The sequence below is a fragment of the Anguilla rostrata genome, chromosome 5 (assembly GCF_018555375.3).
Source record: "Anguilla rostrata isolate EN2019 chromosome 5, ASM1855537v3, whole genome shotgun sequence".
In the NCBI taxonomy this organism is placed as follows: Eukaryota; Metazoa; Chordata; class Actinopteri; order Anguilliformes; family Anguillidae; genus Anguilla; species Anguilla rostrata.
Window position 1 is genome coordinate 16,914,030 of NC_057937.1, and position 27,790 is coordinate 16,941,819.

At 41.8% G+C, this 27,790-nt stretch overlaps 1 protein-coding gene across 1 annotated transcript; it reads right to left on the bottom strand.

The window, feature by feature from the left end:
• Positions 1 to 1,329: 1,329 nt before the first annotated feature.
• LOC135256052 (3'-5' exoribonuclease HELZ2-like) lies at positions 1,330 to 27,446 on the bottom strand. The gene is made up of 21 exons (XM_064337925.1): positions 27,310 to 27,446; positions 20,955 to 21,966; positions 20,449 to 20,632; positions 20,184 to 20,291; positions 19,062 to 19,105; positions 18,684 to 18,875; positions 17,801 to 18,442; positions 15,996 to 16,809; positions 15,628 to 15,703; positions 10,847 to 14,333; positions 10,602 to 10,678; positions 10,128 to 10,259; positions 9,494 to 9,658; positions 9,021 to 9,165; positions 6,182 to 6,295; positions 5,778 to 5,970; positions 5,410 to 5,556; positions 4,312 to 4,620; positions 3,113 to 3,446; positions 2,700 to 2,876; positions 1,330 to 1,993 (listed from the first exon to the last, which is right to left on the bottom strand). The coding sequence occupies exons 2-21, from the start codon at positions 21,929 to 21,931 to the stop codon at positions 1,854 to 1,856; spliced, it is 8,457 nt and encodes a 2,818-aa protein (XP_064193995.1). The 5' UTR covers positions 21,932 to 21,966; positions 27,310 to 27,446; the 3' UTR covers positions 1,330 to 1,853.
• Between the last annotated feature and the right edge of the window lie 344 nt (positions 27,447 to 27,790).

Consider the following 27,790-nt stretch of genomic DNA (forward strand, 5'->3'; position numbering starts at 1 on the left):
ATACCTCTCTAATGTCCCATGCTTGCAGCTCAGTACCTCTAACCGGCTGCAAATTTTCAATAATACTTTTTAAGATATATTTTTCAAATCCCTTTTCTCCCCATTTGAAATGACCAACTGCTGCAACCGACACTATCAATTTCAGTGATGTCAAGTCACTGCAAGACACAATACAATGATGCATGCTATGATGACCATATTGAATAATGATGACAGGGGGTGGATGCTAATGAAACATTTATGCAAGTCAAAGTTGTTTGTCGTATGCAATGTTATTCATTTAATGCTGATCATTCAGAAAATGTACAACATTGGTGGTGCATGGTAACCATATATCAACCCAAAATTGGTAAGCAATTCACCTAAATGTTATATACAGGCTAAATAGTATTGTTTTAGGTAAGATAAAACAATTATTTCTACTGATAATATAGCTCTCAGTTTTAGCTTGAGGGTCATGTACTGTGTTACTAGCTGCTCTACACTAGTTTTCTGTCTGCTTCCCACTACTCCCACCACTACTAAAGGACATTCCAAGGAAGTTGTGTTTTATTAATACTTTTGTTGCAACCTTTTTGACATCCATCACATACAAGAAAACAGACATAATGGGCAGGGGTAGGGCGAGGACTGTAGCGCCAATCAAAATTTCCCTAAAATTCATAAAATATTAATCTTTAAAAACACAAATCTGCCACCACATTTACCCCCCTTCTGCCACACATTGTAAGAGTGTAAAGTGGATAAATTCCCCAGAATATTTATTATTGTTAATAATTGCATATATTAGATTATATAATCCTGTCACCCATATAGTTTTGACACCTCATTCTTTTTCTGCTGTTAAAGCACAACAGCAAAAGAAAGTCTGTGTTCATAGCAGATATTACAAATTAAAGTTACACTCCTGTCAATTTTAAGTGACATATTAAGCAATAAAAAATAAACAAAACATAACTGAGTAGTTTAGTAAAGTAAAATATTCCAGTACATTGTATGTTTCAATTGACAAGTTTTCATAACACCAAATTATCCTTTACAATAAGTTTAAATATTGCGAAGCCACAGTGGGAAGAACATCCACTGAGGCTCAACACATGCTGCACATGTGATGACATCTGCTGGACACATAGTGTAATTACTTTACACCAGCTTGCCTTAGTGCAGTGGCCCTTAGTTTTGTCCCCTGGGCAGTCACAGGATGTATGTATTTTTTTGTAGTTATACAGTACTTGATAAATCAATTAAAAATAGTTAATCACATAGTCAAGTCACCTTATATTTTAACACTGTTGTGTTTGATTTGGTTGTGGAATTTAAATTTAAAACAAAAGCCAGCGTACAGCGTACGACTCACCAGCACCTGAGGACACCCGCCTAAGAGGCTTTACATTTAAGCATTTAGCAGATGCTTTCATCTAGAGTGACTTAGTTTCTTACACAGATAATATTTATAGACACAATTCATTTAGACAGCTGCTAATTTTTACTAAAGTAATGCAGGTTAAATTTTCTCCATATCAATATTACAGTTCTTCATATATTTCTACATTTCATAGTTTGTGATAATTCATAATTCATATTTGATGCACCTTGTTCTTTTTAATTCCAAGTCACTCTAGAAGAGCATCTCGATGAGAACATTTGATAAATGAACATAACATAATGCATTTGCCCTCTTTTAGGTGTTTTTTTTCCAAAGTCAGGGAATATTTTCAAGTATTTCCAGAATTACAGAGAAAATTAGTCATAAAACTCCTGGGCGTTAAGCTGAGCTATGTTTTACCATGCTATGACACACACAATCTATAAGCAGTAGATTTAGGCATCATGCCGTTGGTAAGTCATACAGGTCATTTCCGTCGCTTGGATTTGGATTTATCTCTGGAGTCAACCCGGATTCCTTTTGCTGGATCCACCACACATTGTTGTTTCTGGTAATGTGCCAGCAATTTTTCCCAGAGGGGATTGCACTTCAGTAAGTGCTGATTTCCTGCCAGAAAACAAACGTTAGGATATTATGGCAATGACAAGCACCAGGCAAGTCTCATGGAAAATACGACTGAACAACAATATATAAATTAGAAAAAAGTAAATTCTGCACAGACGTTAGGAAGTACTAGTCACTGGAATAGTGGAATACCTTGCCAGGTCATGTAGTAGAGGCAGAAACTCTGTGGGGTTTTCATGACCAGGATTGATATGGTGCTAGATACTATCTAGTTGTAGGTAAACTGAGCACTAGGTTCACTTTAGTTGTAGGAAAATGGTGAGCATCATTGGGCTGGATGGGCTGTTCTCGTAAATATGTTATGTAATGTTATGTAATCAAAATAGAGATTTTACCTCATAGAAATGAATTCATTACAAAATAAAATGATCGGTGAACAGCTTGTTGATTGTTGTTCACATGCTGATTTAACACTGACATTTTACTGTGTATAAAGTATATGCTTCCTCCAGTGTAAAAGGCATCTTGGATTCCCATGTTGCTATAACAGCGCATGATACGCATCTGAGGTACATGCCGCAGTAAGTGGACATGTTACGGCCAGTCAAATTGTGTCCTTCTGATTGATTCACCCAGCAAATTAAAACATTAGAGAATAGTCCAGTAGGTCTTTATTTAAGAACAATTTTGAATGCAGAATCTTTATTAGAACTTTGTGACGCGTAAGCCGGTAGGTGTGGTACAGTACCGAGGATACAGAGGCCGTCCTGAGCCCTGGTGATGGCCACGTTGACCTGGTTGGGATCTGTGATGAAGCCCAGCTGCTTTGACAGCCATGCTTTCGTGGGCCTTGGCTGCTGTCTGTCAATCTCTGACCGGGGACAGGATCTAACTGTGGACAGGATGACGTAGCGCCACTCACTTCCTGCAGACAGGCAGAAGTTACCTCTACTGATGGTCAGTCACATGACTTCATGTAGACATACACACACACACACAAACACACATATACAGTGCGTTCCATAATGTTTGGGACAAAGACTTTTTTCCCCCTGATTTTTTTTGTAATTGGCACCGTTTGCCAATTACAATTGTAGATTTGAAATCAAACAATCCACATGTGGTTCCAAATTTAAACTTCGCTTGAACAAGGTGACATACCTTGACTTTTCATAATGGTACACACTGCAACATCCTTAATGCCTTTCTCATTCAGGATCTTGTTCATCTTTGACATCTGTGCATTGTAGGGCGTCAAGATGGCAATACTTGTGGGTTCAATACCAGATTTAGAGATAAGCAGACTGGCGATTCGAACCTGGAAGAGTATGAAAAGAGAAGGCTGGGAATTTACTGAAAAAATACACTCTTCAATTTTCAAAACATAACAAAATGAGTAAGATGCACATGCCCACAGTTTATGACAGATAAATGCCAATCTGTGGTACCTTTGCCTCGTTCTCATCCTGCTTAGACCCCCATGTAGGTCAGCTATTTAAGTGGTACTTCATGTGGAACTACAGGTGCAAACACACCATTGAATTTCAAATAATGTCAATTATTTTGTGTAAACACAGGAGTTGGACAAAGTGAAAAGCAATGTTTAACTTTGAAGTTATTAAATCACATTTACAAAGGCAGCTAAACAGGTGAGTCATATTAAATAGAATTCAAATAAGCGGTATGTGTCAGCCATATAAGACATCTGATAATCAGCAATTGATATGCAAGTTTCCAAAACAACATGTAACAGAGTTCCAGGAGGTCTAATAGTCTGTTGCAGGTGCATTGTACACAAAATCCACAAAAATATTTAATGTGGCAAGAAAAATGGTGTTAAAAATGCTGACAACATATGCCAAACATAAACAAAGTGCATCAGCAACGCGGAACAGTGGTCACAAGTTGAAGCTTAACTGGACGATTGCTAAACAGCCCAAGACAACTTCCTAAAAATGGCCTCAGAACTGAACCAACACCTCTGTGACGCAATCTCAGGACAAACTGTTTTTTTGAACCAACACCTCTGTGACCCAATCTCAGGACAAATTGTTTTTTTTGAACCAACACCTCTGTGACCCAATAGTTTTTAATGAGCTACACAAAGCTGCTATTTATGCCAGGGCCATTAAGAACTTGTATGACAGCCTTCCAAAAAAAAACTTAAGACTGACTGTTCTCAAAGTGAAGGGTGGCACTTTATTAATTACTTGATAATAAAATATTGTTAGGTGTTTCCCTGATTGTTCACTTTTACACTGGCAAACCTTAAAGCGCTTGTGCACTACAATAAGTTATTACTTTTGAGCTTATTAAAATGAGTAAGGTGTGTTGTTGCAACTTTCATTTATAGTTTAATAATACAGTTTTATAGATTTATAGCATATCATAACATCACAGGATTTGTTTGAATTGGTTTGTGATCTCCATAGCAACAATAACATGATGACACCAACCGCCTGTTCAGCCTCCTCCACATTCATTGTGGAGTTTTCATTCCCTTGCTCGGTGGAAACCACCAGCACCTCTTCCTTCCCATCCACATGGCCGAACAGTATAGGAGTCGGCGTCTTGGATGGAGACAACAGGACGCTAGTCTCACGTTTGGCCTCCGTCTTCAGACCACCATTGTAAAATGTCTCTGAGGGAAATTTACATATGTCCTCATGCTAAGCACACACACACACACACACACACGCACACAGACATACACACACACACACACACACAGATATACACAAACACATGCATACACACACACACACACACACGCACACACAATAATTGAACAATTAATTTCTGAAGGACTGAAATTAACAGAACATGTCAGTCTAACAAACACCAGAATTTTGCACCAGTAAATCACTATTATTGGAAAGCAAGTTAACTATAGCTCAACAGATATTGAAAAAAAGAACACCAGGGTGCAACAGCCATAAATGTATGTAAAGTATTTGCACGTACACACACGTGACCAGTATGTAAAATATGCAGCTTCTTGGGAGGCCTACAGGAGCACATCTGCGTATTTCACATACTGTACCATGTCTATACTGCATTTTAAATAAAGCTGGTTTTATGGCCATTTGTGACTGCAAGAGTAAATCTGAGTAAATGAGAAGGGTGGAACTGTAATCAAAGTGGGTGGGGAAAGCAAGGAATTATATAGCCAATTATATTTATAAGGGATGATCAGATAACCAGTTTTGTGGGATCTCCATGTGGTAGAATGAACTCCTGTAGGTTGAAATCTCTCTTACTGAGTCATCATACCTATTGCATCTCAGCTGCCAAACACCCTATAAAGTCAAATTGTTGGCATTTCCTTTTTGTCCACTACCTGTATCTTTTTATCATTTGAAACCTCAAAAGGACACATCCTGGCCTGCTTGCCAAAACATGCTATATCTTAAGAACAACATAAAGTGTGAACTGGGATCTAAAAATAGAAACAATACCATTCTGTATTGTGTGTCAAGCATTGTAGCCAAATCCTCATGGGACTCTTGGTAGCGCTCAAACAGTGATTTCTTCATGCCCAGTGTCTTGACTAGGTTGCATTGAACAATGGGCTGAAATTGTTTATGGTCTCCTAGCAACACAATCTGAAAGGTAGAGGGGTAGACAGATAATCATTTGAACGCAACAATAGATGCTTCAGTCACTGCTAATACTACTAATATTCATTCTTTTTTAACTGTATTTATTGGAGCAGTTTTTGTGTATGTGGAGCAGTTTTTGAACACTTAGTATGCAGAATTTGATTTGAGACTGGGAGAATTGGGAGCAAGATTACTAGTCTGCCAGGAAACCTTGCCAAGCATACCTGTTCTGGCTTGTGGGCAACCAGTGGAATCAAAGCCTCTGGCTCTGTTGCCATTGAACACTCATCTATGAGAATCTGGCGGAAGTTCATTGTCTTGACGAAGTTTGGGTCTTGGGCGGCCGCACAAGTACAGAGGACGACATCATGCTTTCTCAGTTCGTACTGGCGCGCTTTGTTCAACAGTTTCTTGTAACTAAAGGAAAAAGATAAGGGAGCATCATTAAAATATATACATATATATAACTGTTCCGTCTCAATTCAGAAAAAATGGGGTTGAAGGAAGTTTAAGATTATCATATGTGTAATACATGTGTCCAAAACATGGGATCAATAACTTTTTCAAGAGTATTTTTATGATCCAAAAAGAATGAGGTGCCCTGTTGAATAAAAAATTTTCACTTTACTTAGCTATTTCGTCATCAGAAATGCCCTTTTCTTCAATTCTCTTTTCGAAAGATTTGATTTCACAGGAATATGGATTATCTGATTCCCGGATCAGATAGCGCAGGGTGATAGATCTGTAAAACATTCAAGTCCATTAAGTGCGCAAAGCTCAAAATCCCCCCTTTTCTCCTGCAAAAAATGATTTCTAAAACCCTCACTGTATTCTCAACAAGTGTGTGAGTGCATGTGTGGTGTACACCAAGAGAACAGTACAGGCCTGAATGCTTGACCCCTACAGTGAGGGGGTTTGGTGGCTCTGTTATACTGTGGGGGGCATTTTCCTGGCATGGCCCACCTGACCCCTTAGAGGGAAGAGTCACTGCAAATCAAATAGAAGTTATTCTGAGTGATTACCTTTATCCTATGATGAAACATTTCTATCCTGATGGGAATGGTCTCCCTTCTAATTAGGGGGTTTGTCTACTTCAGCCACACCCATTGCTAATAGGTGCATAAAATCATGAATATAGCCATGCAATCTCCATTGACGAACATTGGCAGAAGATTGGGTCGTATGAAAGAGCTCAGTGATTTTCAACATGGCACTGTCATCCATCAAGTGAGTTTGTCAAATTTCTTCTCTGCTAGAGCTGCCCCAGTCAACTGTAAGTGCTGTGATTGTGAAGCCGTCTAGGAGCAACAACAGCTCATCCACGAAGCGGTAGGCCACATGAGCTCACAGAACAGCACTGCTGAGTGCTGAAGCATGTAGCACGTAAAAATCGTCTGTCCTCGGTTGCAACACTCACTACCAAGTTCCAGACTCCTCTGGAAGCAATGCCAGCGCAAAAACTGTTCATCAGGAGCTTCATGAAATGGGTTTCTATGGCCGAGCAGACACACACAAGCCTTAGATCCCCATGTGCAATGCAAGCGTCAGCTGGAGTGGTGTAAAGGGCACTGCCATTGGACTCTGAAGCAGTGGAAACGCGTTTTCTGGAGTGATGAATCACTCTTCACTATTGGGCAGTCTGACAGATGAATCTGGGTTTGGCAAATGCCAAGAGCACCCCACCTGAGGAGGAATAATGGTCTGGGGCGGTTTCTCATGGTTTGGGCTAGGCCCCTCAGTTCCAGTGAAGCGAAATCTTAATGCTACGACATGCGATGACATTCAAGAGAATTGTGTGCTCCCAACTGTGTGGCAACAGTTTGGGCAAGGTCCTTTTCAGTTTCAGCATTACAATGCCTCAGAGCACAAAGTCAGGTCCATAAAGAAATGGTTTGCTAAGTTTGGTGTGGAATAACTTGACTGGCCTGCATAGAGCTCTGACCTGTACCCCATCAAGCACCTTTGGGACGAGTTGGAATGCCGTCTGCGAGCCAGGCCTTATGCCCAACATCAGTGCCTGACCTCACTAATGCTCTTGTGGCTGAATGGAAGCGAATCCCCGTAGCCATGTCCCAAAATCTAGTGGAAAGCCTTCCCAGAAGAGTGAAGGCTGTTATAGCAGCAAAGGTGGGACCAACTCTATATTAATGCCCATAGTTTTGGAATGAGATGTTCAGCAAGCTGGAAGCTGGAAGCTGTGAGCAGGGAGCTTGCAGCACGTAGTTGAGGATTGAACTCTTACTGTACCGTTAGCTAATCAGACACATTTCTTACACTTTCTCGTTCATGATTTAATGAATCCAAAGCTAAATCAACCAGCAAAAATAGTCAATTCCTTTATCAACATTAAGAATCACACTCCCCAAATGACAAAGTTTGTTTATTAAAATCCTAACAAAAGGTGCCTTACATTGCTAAATAAATAACAGCCAACTACTTTCATCTCACACCAAAAGAACAATGACAGGTACGGCTATGATACTACAGAGTATGATTTTTTATCCATGACGTGATTTCATCTAAGGTATGCTCACTACCGTTGAGAAGAAGAAAGAATCGAGAAAGAAGATTTCAAGCAAGAAGATTTCCCCATTTAAGACCATTCAAAACTATGAATTTACCTTGGCCATTATTTTTGATAGCACTTTTAAACTCTAAAATTTATTTGCCCTGAACTTACATAGAAGAAGATATATAATTTCTTGTGCTTCCATTAAAAATAAAACTCAATATTGATGAAATCTTTTGCTTTCCCTCATGCACCACACAGGCATTCAAGACAAAGAAATTAGAAAAGTCTAATGAATTAGTTCCTGTCTGAAATCGCTTTTCAGAATGACACATTGTGCTTGAGATCAGGGTAACGTTGGCTAGTAATACCTAGGAACCATAGGGAGGTCTCTTATGGCTTTAGAAAGCACTACAATCTACAATCGAATTACCCAGTAACCGACAACATTTCTATTTACTTTCTGTTGTTCGGAAAAGTTAGCTAGCTCCAGTACAGCTGTTCTACTGTAGCTAGCTGGTTGGGGCTAGCCAGACAGCTTGATAGCAAGCTTGTGAAACATAATAGTAATTTAGTTAGCTAGCCAATCACAACTTCTCACTGCATTTTAGTCTTCCTACCTTGAATACTAGCAAACTTTTCCACTTTGAGGAATGCTTCTATAAAAATATTGAATGCCAATTTTTTTTCTATGGTCTATAGGGGTGACACACTCCGTAATGCAGGTCCCTTTATTTTAGCTTCCCCCAAACACTTGAAAGTCAACTATGTATCCTCATTAAGGGCATTAGGGACATTTAGACACAAGAGAAGCAAAGTGAGAGTAGGCGTTAAGAGCTGGAGCAGAAAGCATCCTGATTGGCTGATGAATGGTCATACTGTTTTGACACCTTAAAATGAATGTCCATAATTATGCATTCATTTTATGGCGGGAACAAAGAATTCTTGAAGGCCCTACCCCAGCTCTTTGTTGGGCTTCTCTTCACGGAGAGACTTGCGGCACACCATCATATCACTCCCTGGGTAGGGAAACTCAAGCATCTCGATCTGATCGCTATAAACTCTGAGAGGTTTCAGCTCATCTTTCAACTTCAGGAGTTGCTCTGTCAAAAAAAAAGCAACAATGAAAACAGTTCTTTCATATTATTTCAGTTTTAGTGCATGTTTTAAACAGCCCAGAAAGTTTTGTGTGTGATAAAGCATATTTTTAGATATAAAATGATATAAATGTGCCACAATTGTACAAAAAACCTGCCTGGGCAAATCGAAAACATGCACTAAAACAGAAATTATATATTTTTTAAAAGCCAGAAAGAATAATCCCTTTAACAATCGACAGCTAAATTTGGGTCCCTACAATCTACTAGAATACTGAAGTTGTTTCGATGTTAAAACCAAGAGAAAGCTCAGTTCAAATTTAGGACCCCCTACCAGCGACAATGTCCACAGATTTATTGGAAGGCCCACAATATAAAATTCCAGTCTTTTTATTCAACCCCTTGTTGTTATGGGTGTGGTGATCCATGGCTTCTGCTGCGTGATTCCTCTTAAAGAACCAGTAGACGATATGGATCCCAACCACGGTTTTCCCTGTTCCTGTTGAACAAAATCAGTCAGTCATCAGTCGGTATCAAATGCACTGCAGACACACAGACTACCAGTGCGGCAGCGTGTACAATCTGAGAATATTCTCACAGATGGACAAAAGAAAAATGTATGAAACACTACTCATATGCACTCAAATGTATGAAACACTACTCAAGCGCTGTCCTGGAGGGTTTTGTGATGTCCTTTCAATCAACTCAGTATTAGTCTTAAAATAATACCTAGCATTTTTATTTCATATTTATCATTTACTTTTATTCACGAGACAAGCCAAAAAGCTGCAAGATTTTATCTTTATCATTATTAATTTTTTTTCTTTATTATTCAAAGATATAAATGCTTGGACATTGTCTATGAAAATCAGTCAATATAGCAATGTACTATTAAATGTTATTATTATTTAGTAAACCCCAAGAACTTTTTAATAAACCCAGAGCAAATGTTCTCCCTGTGTCTGTACCTGGTGGGCCTTGTATGAGCGAGAAGGGCATCTCCAGTGCTCTTTTTATGGCATCATGCTGGCTTTTATTGAGAGCAGGCCATGGACCATCAGAAATGGTAAAGTCCTGTGTATTATTTTCAAACAATCCACCTATGGGACAAGATTTTCTAATAAATATAAACCAATACAAACAAAAAAGGATAAATGAAAATAAGTCAAAGGAAAAGTAAAGGGCCGTAAAGCCAGCTGGTTGCCAGAAACATCATCCTTTTCTGGCACACAAAAAATTTCTGAGCTAATCAAAAACATAAACAAATATGAAAGACACCAGAAAGTATACCGTCACTTTAAATGACTAAATAACAGAACAGTGATCTCAATCGACCAGATATTGAGTGTACCAATATCTGCACTGAATGAACATTTCCAATGTTACACAGATATTATCTATGACAAATTAGACATTTTCATAAAGCCCACACTCAGATTTACTTGGTGTCTTGCCCGTGGTGATGTTTTTCACAAGCTCATTGGCACGATTCAGGTTGGCAATGGCACGCTCCCTGAGACTGTAGATACAAGTGCATACATGTACATATATGAAATGTGAAGATTTCAAATATGGCACGTTTAACAAAAACAGTGGTCTCCTAACACAATGCACAGAATTATAGAATTCTAGCTGGACAGTTATCATTTCCTATACATTTTCAAGTTGAATGATTTTTGGCACTTACATGTGAGGTAGTTTTTTGGGGATCAGTTCCACTGTGAACATTGTATTCTCAGAGAAAACAGTTCTTGGGGTGTTCTCCATGGAGAGGTGGTTGAGTTTAAAGTCAATCTGAGGGTGTAAAAGCCTTTTTGATCCCTGGTTGGTTACTCCATGAGCTACCCATGTAAAGAACATGGGGTCCTCCAAGTCTGAGAGTGGGGAAATCCTAGAAGAATCCAATCCTTCCATCCCATTTCCCATCTGTCCCCTCAGTCTAATGCAAAGGAAGCAGTTTTTGAGGTCACAGTTTATGGACCATTGCTTTTTCTGTTCCAGAGGCAGGCAGAAGTAACCTTCAAGGTTCTGTTCTCTTTTATCCTTCCATGTGATTCTCACACCTTCAAGGACAATGCTGTCATTTTCTTCCACTGCACTGTAAGCTGTGTCCACTTCACACAGTGGCCCCCAGATATCCATATACTCCCCGAAGTTGCTGTACTTTTGCTTTGATGCCTGGGGGGCTCGGCTGGAAAAGCACTTGATCGGGTTCTTTGCGTGCTGCAGGCAAATATCAAACTGTGGACGGATGTTCACCAGCTGCACTGCAGGGAAGGTTTTACCACGACTTGTGTCTGTGCCCAGCTGTACTGGGAGACTCTGTCCAACCTTCAGCTCCAAAGAGACTTCAGCGTAGTGTTTACAAACAGAAGATCTGCATTTTCCCTTCTTCAAACCTCTGCTTAAGCTTGGCTTGATTTCCCGAACACAGCAGAGAACCTCATCCCAGTCCTCTGACCTGATCGCTAAAACGAGGCGCTTCCATGTATCTGTCTGAACTGGGGTGATGTGGGGATTTGGCTGGACCCCTTCAAGTTCAGAGTAGATATGGGCGTTTGTGAATGAGTACACCCTTTGACTCCATTTTAGTATCATGGAATGGCTGTCTGTATTGTACTTTGGCTGGTCTTTTAGTTTGAGGTGCTTATACCATATGGAGAGCATTTGTGACAGTGAGACTTGGTTTAGAGGAAAGGACACCTGGAATGTGTGTCCCTCAGGATTCAATTCATTCACAACAGCCATCATTTGTGCACTCTGACGGCTCAAACAGATAGCTGTCTTACGGTTCTGTACCTCAGTGTCAAATGCAGCCTTCCTGCTGCATTTTACCATGTAGAGGGCACAGAACAGATCAATTTCTTTAGAAGTGTACCTGACTCTGGGCCTGGTTTCATCAAGTGCAGAGTGCAGCAGCCTCTGCACAATGATATCCATGTATCGCCGCATTGGAGAGGAGGCCCAGGTGTAGGAGTCAAGCTGCAAGTCGTGATGACCTACCTTTGACTGGGCCGTGGATTTGGAGCGATGGATGTAGCTCTTCTGGAGGAGACCCCTAAACTCGGCTGCCGCGGGTTGGAGCTGTGGGTGGACTTCGTCAGCTGTAATAAGGTAAACTAATGTGTGAAAGTCCCTGTTTTGAGCTGCGACCTCGAGTCTCTTAAGCAAGGATGTGAACACGGTGAACTCTCTAAAACTCTCAGGGCTGAGGCATTGTTTTGTAATCACCATGGTTTCCCTGTCTGCCTTGTCCTCTTCATTGTTTAATATTTCTTCATCTGCTGATTGGCCTTTGGCATTGTCATTGTCCAAATTTGCATTCTCATCCCAAAGGTGAGAGAGCTGAGCAGAGAATGGCATCAGGGCACTGTGTCTGGTCAAAAACTGGCACACCTCTTTGGGATCTGGGCAGTCTTGACATTTTAGAGGGGTGAGACTCTGTGTCTCCTCATTGTCAATCAAGAACCCGGACACAAAACTGTTGTACATGATCATGAGCTCTGCTACCATGTCATAGGACATCCCTTTGCCTTGGCGAACACCTTCATCAGACTGAACATGGAACCAGTTGCCAGACAACCTGTGCCGCCTGTGAACCACAGAAAAGTGGTATGACACAGCAAGGCAATCCTCCAAAGAGGCAAACTTTTGTGGGACTTTGTCCACATAATGGTTTTGGATGATTTTCTCAGCTTGCTCATATGTCATCTTACTCTTTGACTTTATCAGGGAGAGGGCAAAGGTCATTTTCTTAATCCTGTCGCTTTCCTTTTCAATGACCACCATCAATGATATGGCATAACGCTCACATTCAGGAAGCAGGCTCAAACAGCCTTCTCTCAACTCTTCAGGAAACAAAAACGCTGGCTTGTCATTTAGCCGGTAGAGCACATTTCCTTGGTTTTCTGCGTATTTGTCTATTTCACTGCCCTTGGTCACAAAGCTTGCAACATCAGTAATGTGAACACCAATTTCATAGTCATTTCCCAAATCTCTCACGCTGATTGCATCATCGAGGTCCTGCGACTTGCATCTATCAATTGTGAAGGTGGCATATTCACGGAAATCCAGTCTGTTTTTCAAACTAAATTTGAAGTTGAATTCTTTGTTATATTTAGGAGGCTCTTTTGTCAATTGGTATTCTATGTCCAACTGTTCAAGTCCATCTTCTTCAGATCCTGTTTGCTGAAGCACCTTTGTAACAACTCCTAGGGGATACCGACAAGGTTTGACCCATTTCAATACTTCAACAACAAAAAGGTAGTTTTGCCTTGAATTCTCATTGATCTCGACAAATTCATGTGGAATCCAACGTCCGTTTTCATTCTTCCGCACTGCAACCCAGTTGGGCTTGCTCTTGACAAAGGGTGTGAATATTTTGCAGGCGCCCTTATTGACGGGCGTCATCACTTGGGGATCATACATGTCAATGGCACAGACAAATATGGATTGGGACTCCCCCTTCAGGACCCCCACCACTTTACCATTCCAAGAACTGTCATCACGACTCAAGATCTCTACAGCAACAACGTCTCCTGGAAAAGATCTGCCAATGTTCTCTCTCCCTGTAATGTTAATGCGGCGTGTGGGCTCGTCTAGGGGTATAGCGTACCCTGAGTCAAAGGTCTCCTTAATGAGCTTACAGCGCTTGAAGTCACGAGGATTTGTCCTCAACAATAGCTCAGTGTTGGTGTCACTCCAATCTTCACCCACTGTTGTGTCACCAGAGAAAGCATTTTGGATGATCTCCAATAGTCCTTCTTTTGTGATGGCCACTTGAACATCATTGCCTTCATCCAGAAGCTCCTGAAGAATGGGGTCCTCAATTTTGCTTGTGTCTGACTCACTATCACTGTTGTAACCCTCCTCTGTTTTATGGAACTTGACAATTTCCCTTACTTCTTGCTCGATGCTGTTGATAGTGATGTGCTCTGGACTGGCACTCCCCTTGTCAATGCATTGCTTAATGTAGCTTTTCCAGATTTTGGAGCACTTTCCAAAGTTGCACAGAGCCGGGGCATCACCAACAGCAACTACCAGGGATTGTGCTCTGGTCATAGCCGTGTTCAGCACACGTGTGTCTCCAAAGAGTTCCGGGTATTCTGAGTTTGACGAGAGCAGGCTGTCTCGAGTGTGGACTGCCGTCATCAAAATGGCTCTGAACTGCTTTCCTTAAGGAGAAACAAGGAAAATAAAAAGACAAACAACATTGCGATGCACGATTTTCCATTTTAACCCTCAGAAGAGAATGTTTTTTCAACATTCTAAGTCAGTGTTTTATAGAACTCCATTGCTTTCAATTACTAGTAGTGATAGTTACATCAGCATTAGAATGTCCATTTAAGCACATAGTTGTGATCTCACACCTAAAAGGGTTAAATCCTTGAGAATGACGCTTGACCACTTGTAGTATTATCATCTATACTGTTACCAGGGGCAAAAGTTTATCCATCACCTGACCCAAAATTATTTCAAATTGCGTTACCATGTACATCCCTGTGGGGTCTCTGTAGGCACTGTATAGTTGCAATCACCTGACTACTATAATTATACAACTACAGATCCATTGTTAGCCTCATAAGAGGCTACTCTGAATGAAAGGGAAAGGGCTTGACATTAACAGCCGCCACCTGCCAAATGTGGGTAGAATTTGGCAGTGGCGTGTAACTCATTCACTCTTACTAGCCACTTTGGCTGATGACCTTTCAGCAGCATTTTCTATGAAAAGAAAATGGCTGGTGAAAATGCTGAGTGCCTAGTGACTTTGGAAAACTATTAGCATCACTGGCTGGTGAGCTAAAAAGTTCATGTTAGGCACTGAAGAGGAAGGAATGTAACATGGACTCGAACACCCTTTGAGTAAGTGCCTGTAACAGTACCCTCCTGGTACACTGAACACAAAGTTATATCTGAATTAAAATGTATTCTTGCCTACACTATGTACCTTGATGCCATAAGTTACAGCTCAGTAATGGATAGCATCAAACAATGCCTACTGAATTTTGAGGTTGATTTCAATAATATAGCTACATTTATCTCAGATAATGCAAGGTACATGCAATGGCATACAATAAACACCTTATGTGCCTGAAACCCTCACGTGTCTCACTGTGGCAAAGGTTGTGCAGCAGAATGACGGGATACTATATATCAACTGACTGTTCAAATTTAATTATTTTTAGCCATGTATCATTACAAGCCTACACAGCTGCAGACTAGTTCATTGCTATGGTTACACTTGCTAAAAGCAGCATGGGACAATGCAGGAACATCGTTGTCCATCATTGTCTGTGCTTAACTGATGGCAATTGATGCAGATTACAGTGGATGGACAAGAAGGCTCTATTGACCTCCTGCTGTGAGATGTCTGAATTGCAGCTGAGAAATTTATCCTAAACTTTTGTCCATGTCTATAACCACATGTAATCTCAAACATCAGTTATACCATGGGTTTCCACACAATACCTTGTACATTGTATACAGTTTCCACAATAACTTCTCCCAGTTTTTTTTTCTTCAGTTCACGCCTGATTAATCGAATCTGCAATTCAAATAAAACATAATTAGCAGATTTGCATATAGCATTACACAGTCAGTCAGATGTCAGAGGACATACTTTACCAATTCATTTAAAAATAATTCAGTTTGGACTGTTCAACTACAACTGCAAAGCCCCAAGGCACACAGTTGCTATGCCTTTTGAAAATGCAAATAAGCCCTGTTTTTGAGAGGGTCTCCAGGTTTCAATTTTGCTCTCATTTGAAAGCAAGCTAATTTCAAATACAAGCAATGTTTCATCTGACCAAAAAATAGCAACACTTTCATTTCCCTACCTGACGACCTTCTGACAGGACACAAATAGCTTGCTGTTTTTGATTTTCCCATTTGGGTGGCCATTCTTTGAGTAGTTCCTCCACTATCTCTACCACACTTGTGGCCTCCTTAGGATTGTACCAAGACATGGACTCCTTGTCCCAAAAGCAAGTTCCACGGATGTGATGGAACCTCAGCGGGTGGAATCGAGGGTGAGGGGGAACCCTGCCACTGGCCTTTATGCCTTTATCACTGAGGTCAACCTTGCCAAAGTAAAAGTGGGCGGCGATGAAGTCCACAATCTCCTTTGTGCAGCGATAATTTTCACTGAAGATGACCCTGCTCCTTGAGGCTGCTTTACCCTTCTGTCCTTGGTAATAGACGAAGAGGCGATTGAGCAGAGTGTAGTCAGAGCTGCTGCCACCCCCTTTTAGCGAAAACAGCTTTGGTCCTGTCTGCATGTGGTCCCCGGCCAGAACCACCCTCGTCCCTGACCCAGACAGCGTCAGGGGAATCAGGGCGGCACATTCCAGCATCTGAGAGGCCTCATCAATCAGGATGTGAGTGAAGTAGTCAGATGGGAGCTTCAGGTCGTGGAGGTGCCGTGCCATTGAGGTGGTGGTTATCACCACTCGATGTGAGTCCAGGTCGGATCTCTCAGGAAACAGGAAGGACTCACAGTCAGGGGAGACAAGGCAGTAGCGTCGAGTGATGTCGTCAGTTCTTTTTACACCCAACCCCTTCTTACTGGCCTTTATTCTGAGGGGGCGGGCCTCTGGGTGTCCACTCACCACATACTGATGGAAGTGATCTTTCACATAAAGATCTGCAGAACTACAGTGAAGAGTGAAATGAAGGTTAGGACAGGAGTGCACAACAGCAGTAGATATATATATTTTTTTTTTTTAACCTTAAAATCAGAAGCCAATTCAGACCCAAGAACCCAGATAAGGAGAGTTAAATTTGTAATAAGTTACTTTAATCTGTCAAATAAGTGCTGAGGAGCAAAAGCCCCTTTTCCACTTCAGGAACCTTTTGCAGTACTCAGGAACATTTTGTGGAACTCAGGAACTAAAGCCCTTTCCCTCGAAAGGAACTAGGGCCGATTTTGATTCCTGGGGCATGGTTCCTGTCCCTGCTCACGAGGCAGTACTTTACCAGCCCAGGAACTATGGGGTGGTGCTAGCAATCTTGTACATCGCTGATTGGTCAACTGCTAACTTATTGTGAATCATCTTTTGCCAAGCAAACCAAACCAACCACCATTTTTTAAATAACTGGCAGCTAGAAAAAAATTAATACGGACAGGCATACCAAACAAAATTACAAAAATGACCACTTCATCACCAATAAATAAGCTTTCAGTTGCAGCAGCATATATTTATATGATGTGGCCAATAATGTTAGTGCTGCCACAAAAACAAACTTTGCATGCAAATGTTATAGCTGAATAGGTGGGTCTCTTGGGTCTCTGGTCCTTTCAGGTGAAACAAGCAAGGTATGTGTCCAGAACTACTAATTAAAACATTTTGACTTTATTCTTGAAATTTCATCCGACTTTAAGCTTAAATGTTTAATCATTAATGTCAAAATTTTGACTTTAATTACAAAATTTACTGTTAATTCTCGAAAGACAATAAATCTTTTTTTTCCTCATGGCCCTATTACTCTTCCATACATTTTTGCTGACAGGAAGTAGTCACAGTATTAAAATTGTCATGCAAATTTTGTTATCAACTTTTCTCAGTTTTTAACTTTTCTAACAATACATAAGGTTGCCTAAGGACAGATTAGAACTCTCCGGTGTCATGATTGCTAGTTTTACCTGTTTGTGTGGGTGCAGATCAGGACTCTGGTGCAGGGCTGTCGGAGGAGTTCCTTTATGGCTGTTGCCAGGGTAAACGTTTTCCCTGTTCCAAAGGGCCCATAAATGAGCACAGGGGCTGTTGACAGCTGTTGACTTGGCTCCCCGATGATCAGGGCCACGGCAGCTCTCTGCTTGGCATTAAGCTTGAGATTGGTGAAGTCGCCAGTGTGCTCAGGGACGCTGCCTCGGATCAGATCTGGAAGGACCCACTCCACGTCTGGAAGAAGGTCGACCGCCTGGTGCCACTCACAGAACTGGAGGTGGTTCAGCTGGAACTGGATGTCCATGGGGTAGGAGGTGTCCTTCCGGAGGCTCAGGTCAGAGCAGCATTCTCTGGAGAGTAGTAGGTAGATCCTGTCCTCGGTGCTAGCCTCCAGCAGCACTAGCGCCTCGTACACCTTCTTTTTGGCAGAGGGAGAAGGGGCCACAAGTGCAGAGCCAACAGCTGTCCTGAGCAGCTGACCCTCTGGGGTGTGAGGAGTCAGGGAGTGGGACAGTGGGACTGAGGCATAGAGCTTTCGGAATGGAGCAACTTTCACGTCATACCAAGAAGTAGTGATGGTGTCGGACAGCGAGACAGTGGCACTCTGCAGGCTGAGCCTGGGTTTGAGAGACAGGAACATACATCCACAGCTGGATCAAACCACACCAATGGACATTTCACAAAATGATACATTTTCCACTGTGACAGTATACAGATATGTCTGTATTTTCATAGATTTTTTAATACTTACATGTCTTTATATAAGTATGATGTAAGAAATGTTTGCCAATTTAAAAGCCCATAATGATAACCACATTCATCCTAAATTCTCATTACAGCTTCAGATTTCCTCATTACCTGGACAGCACCTCTTCTTGTGCCAACTCCTCTCTATACAGGAAGCTGTGCATCCTCTCCCTGTAGTTCTTCCGGGTCAAGGGAACATCACTGTCAGCTGCAGGGTTAAAGGCTGGGTTCAGCCGAGGAGGTTTGTAGTCCCTCAGTAGCTCTTCCTCCGTCTCAGTCCTACGATGACAGGGGACAATGATCCTGTTTCACACCTTTTACTGGCCCAAGTGCATCTGTCCCTCACCGGGGATGGAGAGGCAGGCTGCAAAGTCCGGCTGCCCCCTGAATCCTGTCCTGCACACTTGGATGAAAGGAGACCAGGGTCAGGATGCTCCAGGGCAGAAGAGGCTCAAGTCCAGAAGCCAGTCCCTGCTGAGTGTCCCCCACTGGATGAAAGGCCCGGGCAGGTGTAGGAGGGCCAGGTCAAGGGTCTCTGAGAGGGAGAAACACCAGCATGCTGAAGAGCATGGTGGCTCTGTAGCAGGCCAGCCTTCAAGGGTCTCTGAGAGGGAGAAACACCAGCATGCTGAAGAGCAGTGTTATGCTGAAGAGCAGTGTCATGTTGAAGAGCAGTGTCATGCTAAGGCAGTCGTCATATTGAAGAGCAGCGCTAAGCATGCCTCAAGGGCAGTGTCATGGCGCATGCAAGAGCAGTGTCATGTTGAAGAGCAGTGTCAGGCTGAAGAGCAGTGTCATGCTAAAAAGCAGCGTCATATTGAAGAGCAGTGTCATGCTGAAGAGCAGTGTCATGCTGAAGAGCAGTGTCATGCTAAAAAGCAGCGTCATATTGAAGAGCAGCGTCATGCTCAAGGGCAGTGTCATGCTGAAGAGCAGTGTCATATTGAAGAGCAGTGTCATGCTGAAGGGCAGTGTCATGCTAAAAAGCAGTGTCATATTGAAGAGCAGTGTCATGCTGAAGGGCAGTGTCATGTTGAAGAGCAGTGTCAGGCTGAAGGGCAGTGTTATGCTGAAGAGAAGTGCCATGTTGAAGAGCAGTGTCATGCTGAAGGGCAGTGTTATGCTGAAGAGCAGTGCCATGTTGAAGAGCAGTGTCATATTGAAGAGCAGTGTCATGCTGAAGGGCAGTGTCATGCTAAAAAGCAGTGTCATATTGAAGAGCAGTGTTATGCTGAAGAGCAGTGCCATGTTGAAGAGCAGTGTCATGCTGAAGGGCAGTGTTATGCTGAAGAGCAGTGCCATGTTGAAGAGCAGTGTCATGCTGAAGGGCAGTGTTATGCTGAATAGCAGTGCCATGTTGAACAGCAGTGTTATGCAACTACTTCTTTCTTGGGGCCAGCGTCATTTTAAAATACGAGCCAAAAATCGTCCATGTAATATTTATAAAACAATGCATGAATGAGTTGAATTATACATGTGTGTGAACAAGGGTATATTTTATATGGTCTCAATATGGAGGATTTCTTTGTGTGGAGAGTACATATGTACTGTATTGCTCTATACCACAATTACAACCGTTATCATGTCCATAATCTGATGCTGATAATGTACCTCAGAGTTTATTGTGAAAGTCCATGTTACTTTCAATTTTTTCTTCTCACTGCTAAAATTTAGATCCTTATCGCAAGTGACTGTGACACCCTCTACATCTTCGGAAATCTGTTAAAAAGAAAATAAATATGCAAATATATACATACTATAAACGAAACACCTGCAACAAACCAAAAGCATAAAAATATAACAAGTAAATAACCAAGGAAAACAGTGGGAAAGTAATGCTTAAACACGAGAGAGAAAGAGAGAAAGTGATCCTCACAATGAGAACTTCATTGAGGCTCTCCCTATATTCCATCAGCAGTTGGTCCCGGTAGGACAGCAGGCCCTGCTCCTGGGCAGCCTTCCTCTTCCTGCGAATCATCCTCATCCTCAGGCACCATTCCTGCAGCTCCTCGTTCGAGTGAGCAGCTGTGCAGTTCTCTCCATATTCACAGGTTTCTGGTCTGTAGAGTAGTTAACAACGTCAGTTTGTGTGTCTCTATACTGTTTGTGAAATGGAGATTACTGTTTTTTTTTCGATTGGTGGAGGCCAACAATGATAAAGACAAGTTGTTCCATAGTTACTACTGGAAACAAGAACAAGGAAGTCAAACTGAAATGTTTTAGTAAATATCCAGCTGTAAATATGGATAATACATAAAAAATAACCATTCACGTCTAAATGTAATGCCAAGCCATCCCGGGTATTCATTCCAGCCAAGCAAAGGGACAATACAATGTTTGGAATGGTAATCATTTTGGGCTAGATCTAAGGGATTTCAGTACCTTTTGCACAGCTCAAGGGCTTGGCTGCCATTTGGCGGGCATCGGTACTTCCAGTCAGCGGCCGGGTCTCCTTCTTCGCAGTACCTCCTCTCGTGGGCGAGGGAGGAGCAGTGGCTGACGAAGCCGTCCTCCGAGGAGAACTGAAGCTGGCACAAGCCACAGTGGAACCGAGGCACTTCCTGTGCCTCCGACTCCTCGAGTATCGTCACCAGATCGTTGCGGTCCAGGCCCTCGTTCCTCTCGGCCGTCCACACGGCCATCTCCGCCTCGCTGTGGGTGAACGTGCACTCGGTCCGGCACTGGGCCCCTCCTTCCACGTACCAACAGTGTCGGAACTGCTGGACGTACAGGCCCGGGGGGATGGGGCGGATCTCGCTGACTGACACTTTTTCGTCTTGGGATCCACCCACTTGGAAGAGGACCAGAGCGGGGTGGGTGGGGTGACCGCACCCCTTGGCAGGACACTCGGGGGTAATCTGCCGGGGTCTGCTGTGGAAGCAGGTATGGCAGAGGTGGACGAAGTAGCCGGTGAAGAGGCTCTGAATTCTCTCTGCCACGCCCAACTCCTCCTCTTCTTCACATCCCTGAGCATGGCAAACCAGGCGAATCAGCAAGCTGTGCTCAAGCCTTCTGTTTTTCAGGAAGTTCCACACGGCTGCCTCCTCGTCGCTTTTGGCAAAAGTGCAGCGCTTGCCATACTGGAGGCACCTCCCTCCTTCCACTGTGTATAAGCACTTCACATACTTCCCTGGGTTTCGGAATTTAGGCCTGGGGGAAACAAGCCTCCAGTCTGCCTCTCTGCCTCCTCTCTGCCTGGCTAGCAAGATGTTTCGAGCGCACAGGTGAGAATCGTGGATGGTGGAGGAAGTGCCATCGTGAGGCTGTTCGTAGCACGATGTGCACACAACACGCAGCTCATGTGTCTGTAACAGTGGACTGAGCATCGAGCCTTGCTCGCCATGCCCAGCCTCGCCCATGGTCCGTGATACTCTTTGGTTTGCCTTGAAAGGACCTGAAAAAGAAGATAAATGAGGAGGGGGAATGGTTGGGAGAGACAGAAGATAATCAATTTTGTGGTAAGGCTGTAAATCAGTGGGAAATTACATTCCTTAAGGCAGGGCTGCCCAGCCGAGCTCCTGGAGACCTACCGTCCTGTCGGTTTTAATTTCAACTGTAATTTGGCACATCTGATTCTACTATTTAGCAGCTCAATGAGCTCTCTACCTGTTCAATGAGGTTTTTGCTTTGTTAGCGTTGGAGTGAAAATCTACAGGATGTTAGATCTCCGGGTGCAGGATTGGACAGCCCTGGGGTAAGCTGTTATCAATGAAAAGGGAAGTAAACCCAAGTAATTAAATCTCCAAGCATTGTGCTGATTTCTTTCTAAAAATGGAGGGACACCATCCCCTCTAGGGGAAGTTACAGTGCAGCCTGTGAGACGGTGACACTGTTTTTGGCTCTGTTCAGGGTTTTTGTTTTTCCTGGTATGAAATGGGTCTTTGCTGCTCTCCATCATTAGGCTAGAGCTTGCTGCACAAAACAAAAGGTCTAGAGGAGGGTCTCTTACATTAAAATTTATCAGATGTAGCCACATCTATTGACACTTCTATTCTACAAAATGCTTTATCTTCTAAGAAAATGAATTACTCGATTTGCCCCTAAACCATGCTGCTTTGCTTGGGGGCATAGTTTCTTTTTGAACAGAACTCTGGGAATTGAATTGAATTGAATTGAACTCTTTGGAGAATGAAAACAAAATGTGACCACCCATCACCACAGACGTTGCCAAAGCCACCAAAACTAAAAGTTTAAGGATTGACCCTAAGATAGTTAATTTGTCCTATTAGTACCCCTAAAATGGGGGAACTAGGTATAAAAAGGGCTGTACTTTCTACACAGTTCACCCAATATGGATCTAAATCCCACATACTGAACTGCACCGTATATCACTTGTGTTATAGATTACTGTAGATGCGGAGAGAACCCAGCAAAATGCACTCACTGCAATGCAAATAGAGTTTTATAGGTTGCGGGACTTATAGGGATGTATCCAAATATGGTATCAGGAAATGCAGGGATATTGCATCATACATTATATTGATTTTTCTTTCCAACGTTGATCAAGGCTTTTATGACACAGCAAGAACCATTAAAGCCTTTGAACTTGCAATTCTCAGCTTGTATCTTTCCAAGCTTTTCATGTTCAACAGACTGTGATTTCTGACAGACATAAATAAGATTAATGGTTCCTTTTATTGTCATTGAACACATACAGTGAAATTTACTTGGCGGAAATTGGCCTTGGCATTTACAATACAATAACACAGATACATTCTTTGTGAGATTAATTTACTGATAATACTTTCGGTTCTGCAGTCTATTTTCTGACTTTAACCGATACAGATGAACTGATACGGCACAGTTTACCTGAAAAACAGGCTGGGTTCTGACTCAGTTTCTTGTGTTCCAATGTATTCCTGTCACAAGCTCACAGACAGCATTAGGACCCAGGCTCAGAGATCGCTTGGGGAGTCAGAGGTAAGTAAAACAAGTCTCTACTGAAGCCGTTCAGCAGTAAAAACAATAAACAGCAACAATGACACAGGAGGTAAGAGGCCAGTAAAACTAGCCACAGAGACTAGTAACTAGGAGACCAAGCAGGAAACCAGGAAGACCAAGCGATGAACTGAAGAAAACCAGGAACTGAAATACACAGCAAGGCAAATGTGGACAATAACTGAAAACGAGCAGACCTGGGCAGAATATGAGAAAACAATTATCTAATTACAACAAACGAGCAGCAGGCATGAGACAGGAAACACAGCGAGTGCACAAGAACTGTGTGAAAACAAAAACAGGACATTCAGTGGTCCAGAACCAGAGCCGTGACAATTCTCCTGCCTAAAGATTAGTGCACCTCTACAGATTGCACCTGGGTTCACCCAAATCCCCAAACACCTGCTGCCCTAATCTGCCTGCTCAACTAAAACCGAGAGAATATCTGACATTCTAATGAAATTCCACTCATAGCTGAAAACTTGTCATAATTAAATTCCATTAGAGTAATTATTGCCATATAACCTCCTTGGGTAAGGCTACTTGCCATTATCGAATTACCATGACACACATGTAAAAACAAAGCAAATACTTTGATAAACACACACCCTTCCCCATTGCATGCAGATTGTGTTCTGTATTTGATAAACAGAATGTTAGCAGCCAAAGCAGGGGCGTGCACAGACATGTTGAAGGGCAGAGGCTCAAGCCAAGAAAAAGACTTGTACACAAGTGTCACAACAACGTGTTAACATTAGTGTCATGTGAGGTGACAAGAGCAGCTGCCGCGCCCATTGCCCTACCATCTGACATTTAGCTTCATAATGACTATGGCGCTTTAATTAGGTTTAATAACAGTAATCATAATTATAATAATAACAGCAGCAGCAACACAATATAATAATATTATTATTATTATTTATTTGGTCCAGAGGGGCATTTCAGCCAAGGAAGACAAAGGGGCAGCGACTCGAGCCACTGTAGCCACCCCCTCCGCACGTCCCTGAGCCAAAGTAACTTAAAATTTCAGGAGTTTAAAACAAGACTCACTTGCATAACCAAAAAGGATGAGCATGAAATGCGGAAGCTAAGTCACGATGCTCAAAAGAACCCTGAGGCACTGTGTTCTAGAAGTGTTCCTGTACCAATGATGATTCACAGCACAAACCTGTATTTCTTTACAGGAATTTATATTTCCTTCTCTGTAGTAGGCGTGGCTTTATGAGATCAGAATCCTTCATCAACTTCGATTGTGTTCAAAGCTGTTAAGCTGGCTCTGTTAGAATTCCGCAATTCAGCTATGTAAAATGCAATCTCAGTACAGTACAGTACAGTACAGTACAGTAAACTAAAGTAATTAATACATACGCATTATTTGCAGTTCTTCTATTGTTTCAATGTTTCAGTTGGGTCAAACTCACAAGTAAGTGACGTGAAAGTTCAGGGGCGCTCCTGGATGGCATATCCGAGTAAAGTACCTCGCGCTGGAGTGATGCACCCTGCTGGCTGAACTAGATCGGAAAATCATAAGCCCATATCCTGCCTTTACCTCCTTTTTAGAGCATGGATGCGTGAATGCAATATGGCAGATATTGGAGATAGAAAGACAGAAGATGAAGCTTAAACATGCACAGCTGTCATTAGGAAATAAATCGCCTGTACATAGGTTACATCCTAAACTGCCACACCTCCATATATTGTACATGAGGTGGTAAATGTGGAACATATTTATTTTTGAAGGTAAGCCTCAATGCGATAATTGTTTTGTCTTCATAGCCTATGTCCTACTGTGAAATTAAACAAGGAGTACTAAAATGTTGTTTTACAAATTCAATTCATCATCGTCATGGTGTACTACTATTCTAAGATCACATACTGTACAGTGACCTCCACAATGTTTGCCCTTTAGCAAACAGGCTTTGAATGCCATTGGTGTAAAACAGCTTGATTTTGCACTCAAAATGGCACCTTTAACTTAAGTAAAATTGTTAAATGAAAGAAATTCTTAATGAGGAATACAAGGAATACATATTCTTTCTCAAAAAATGCGTGTCACAGTTATTGGCACCCCTAGAAATTAATTTGAACAAAATCTAATAGATGCATGTTTTCATTTAAATTTAACTTTTTAAAGTTCATCTGAGTTCCTAAGGAATCTTAAATGATCATTCATCACTTCCTGTTTCATCGTGGCATAAACAAGAGGTGACACATGCTAAACTCACTTCCTTCAATCCATCAACATTAGGGAAGGTCAGAAATCACACAAATGAAATAAAACAAAAGGTTATTGACCTTCCTAAATCAACCAATGGCTAAAGAAATTGCAAAATGCCTGAAAATACCCATTTCCATTCTTTGGCCAATGATTAAGTAGCTGAAAAGAACTGAAGTTGTGATTAACCTGCCTGGAAGAGAATGCAAGTGTGTCGTGGCACCATGCAGAGTGAGGAGAATGGTTGGAGAACCAAAAATCTGGAAGGCTTAGCAAAAGATAGCCTCTACTGTCATCAAACCACAAATGTACAGTGCGTCCCTGGAGTTTGTTAAATGACATTGGAAGCTGGTTCTGAGGTCATGTGTGACAAAGGCTTTTTGGTAACGAACACAAGACATGGGTTAAAAAGAGGGATGGTCATGTAATCCCCACTGTGAAGTACGGCTTTGGATATGTGATGATGTGGCCCTGTTTGCCTTTCAAAGGCCCTAGAAACCTTGTTAGCATACATGGCATCACAGGCTCAAGTACCATGAGATTTTATACCAAAATCCATAGTTTAATCCAGTGTTTCCCAATATTTTTTTTCTGCGCTGACACACTTTTTAGAATAAAAAAAATCCATGACACACCACTATCATATTAAGCACTAAAATGCAAGAAAATGTCACAAACATGCTCAGTTGCGGTGGAATGTGAAAATTTGAATCATTTCCATAGAGCACCTGGTAAGCCCTGATGGCACTGGTTGAATAATATAATAATAATAATATAATAATAATAATTTAGCATATTTTTAGATTAGAAATGATGTGGGTTTTTTTTTTCTTTTAGCAATGGTATCATAATAAGATGATATCATTTTAACATATTTTAGAGCGTATAAAACATTTGGAAATCAATCAACTTAATTTTATCCAGCGTTGTTTATTCATATCAATTTTGGGTGCCAAAACTTCTCGAGGACGCTGTACATTAATTATCCACAGCCGAAATGCCCCGTGTGCGCGATTTGTCAGATAAGATGATTATGGTTCAATAAGTTTTTGTTAACAGCAATTAGGCTTTCACTATTGTGTAGCATCTGTAAAGTACTCACAACATTGCTTAAATAATGTTCATACAACATTTCGAATGTACTTAATAATTAAATAACATTATCAACGGGACTTTCACAACGTTGGCAATCCCTCATATATTGTCAATTGTAGCCATACTATATTTACTAGGATATTCAACACGTGATACCATAGTATCTACAGCAGGCTACTCATACCATATTGATGCCAACATAATCAGTAACAGTGAAACAACAAAACCAGAACGCATACGCAGACAATAGTTTATCTTAAAATAAGTATGATAAGTTGTAGTAATTATAGGCGCACACGCCTTTTGTTGCTTACTACACGATTGACTGAATCAGCCGCGCTTCACTTTTAAGCGTTCCAGTAAATCTGTGATTACTGCTCGGACGATTTGTTGTTGTTTTTCAGTTATAAAAAAACAAAAAAAACAAAACAAAAAACAAAACAGTAATTCTATATTTTAATAATACGCCGTACTGGCAATCATACTCACGTCATGCAGACAATAATGCTGCCTTCATAAATAGTGTAGGATCCCTTGTGATTCCGTGGGTATAGCGACAAGCGCTACTCTGCGTGCGATGCAACCTCCTGCGCTCATGTCATGAAGCAGTTTGCGCTCCTCCTCTCAGATATACAGGTATCATATGCGCATCTACTCTGCCAGACGGAAAGTTAAATGACGTTGTTAATCCATTCAGCGCCGACTGTATCTTAGCATAGCTCCTCTCACAACGTCGGTGTCACAGAACACTTTAATTCCATTGCAGGATAAACAGATCTAATGGGTCAGATAATGGATGGGTATAATTAGTCATACATAAAAAAATTATTGGGGGCCAAGCAGCGAAGCTGCGTAGGGCACCCATTGTGTTTCTACCTTTTCTTATTATTCATCATCATAATCATCATCATCATCTTTTTCTTCTGGCTAGGGTGTCTATGGCAGCCCCTAGAATCATATGGTAAAAAGT

Coding starts and splice junctions, on each gene's coding strand:
- LOC135256052 (XM_064337925.1), bottom strand. CDS start 21,931: ATGGGCGAGGCTGGGCATGGCGAGCAAGGCTCGATGCTCAGTCCACTG. Junction 20,292..20,448: donor GCCTCAATGAAGTTCTCATT/GTGAGGATCACT, acceptor TCTTTTTAACAG/ATTTCCGAAGATGTAGAGGG. Junction 1,994..2,699: donor GGACGGCCTCTGTATCCTCG/GTACTGTACCAC, acceptor GTTTTCTGGCAG/GAAATCAGCACTTACTGAAG.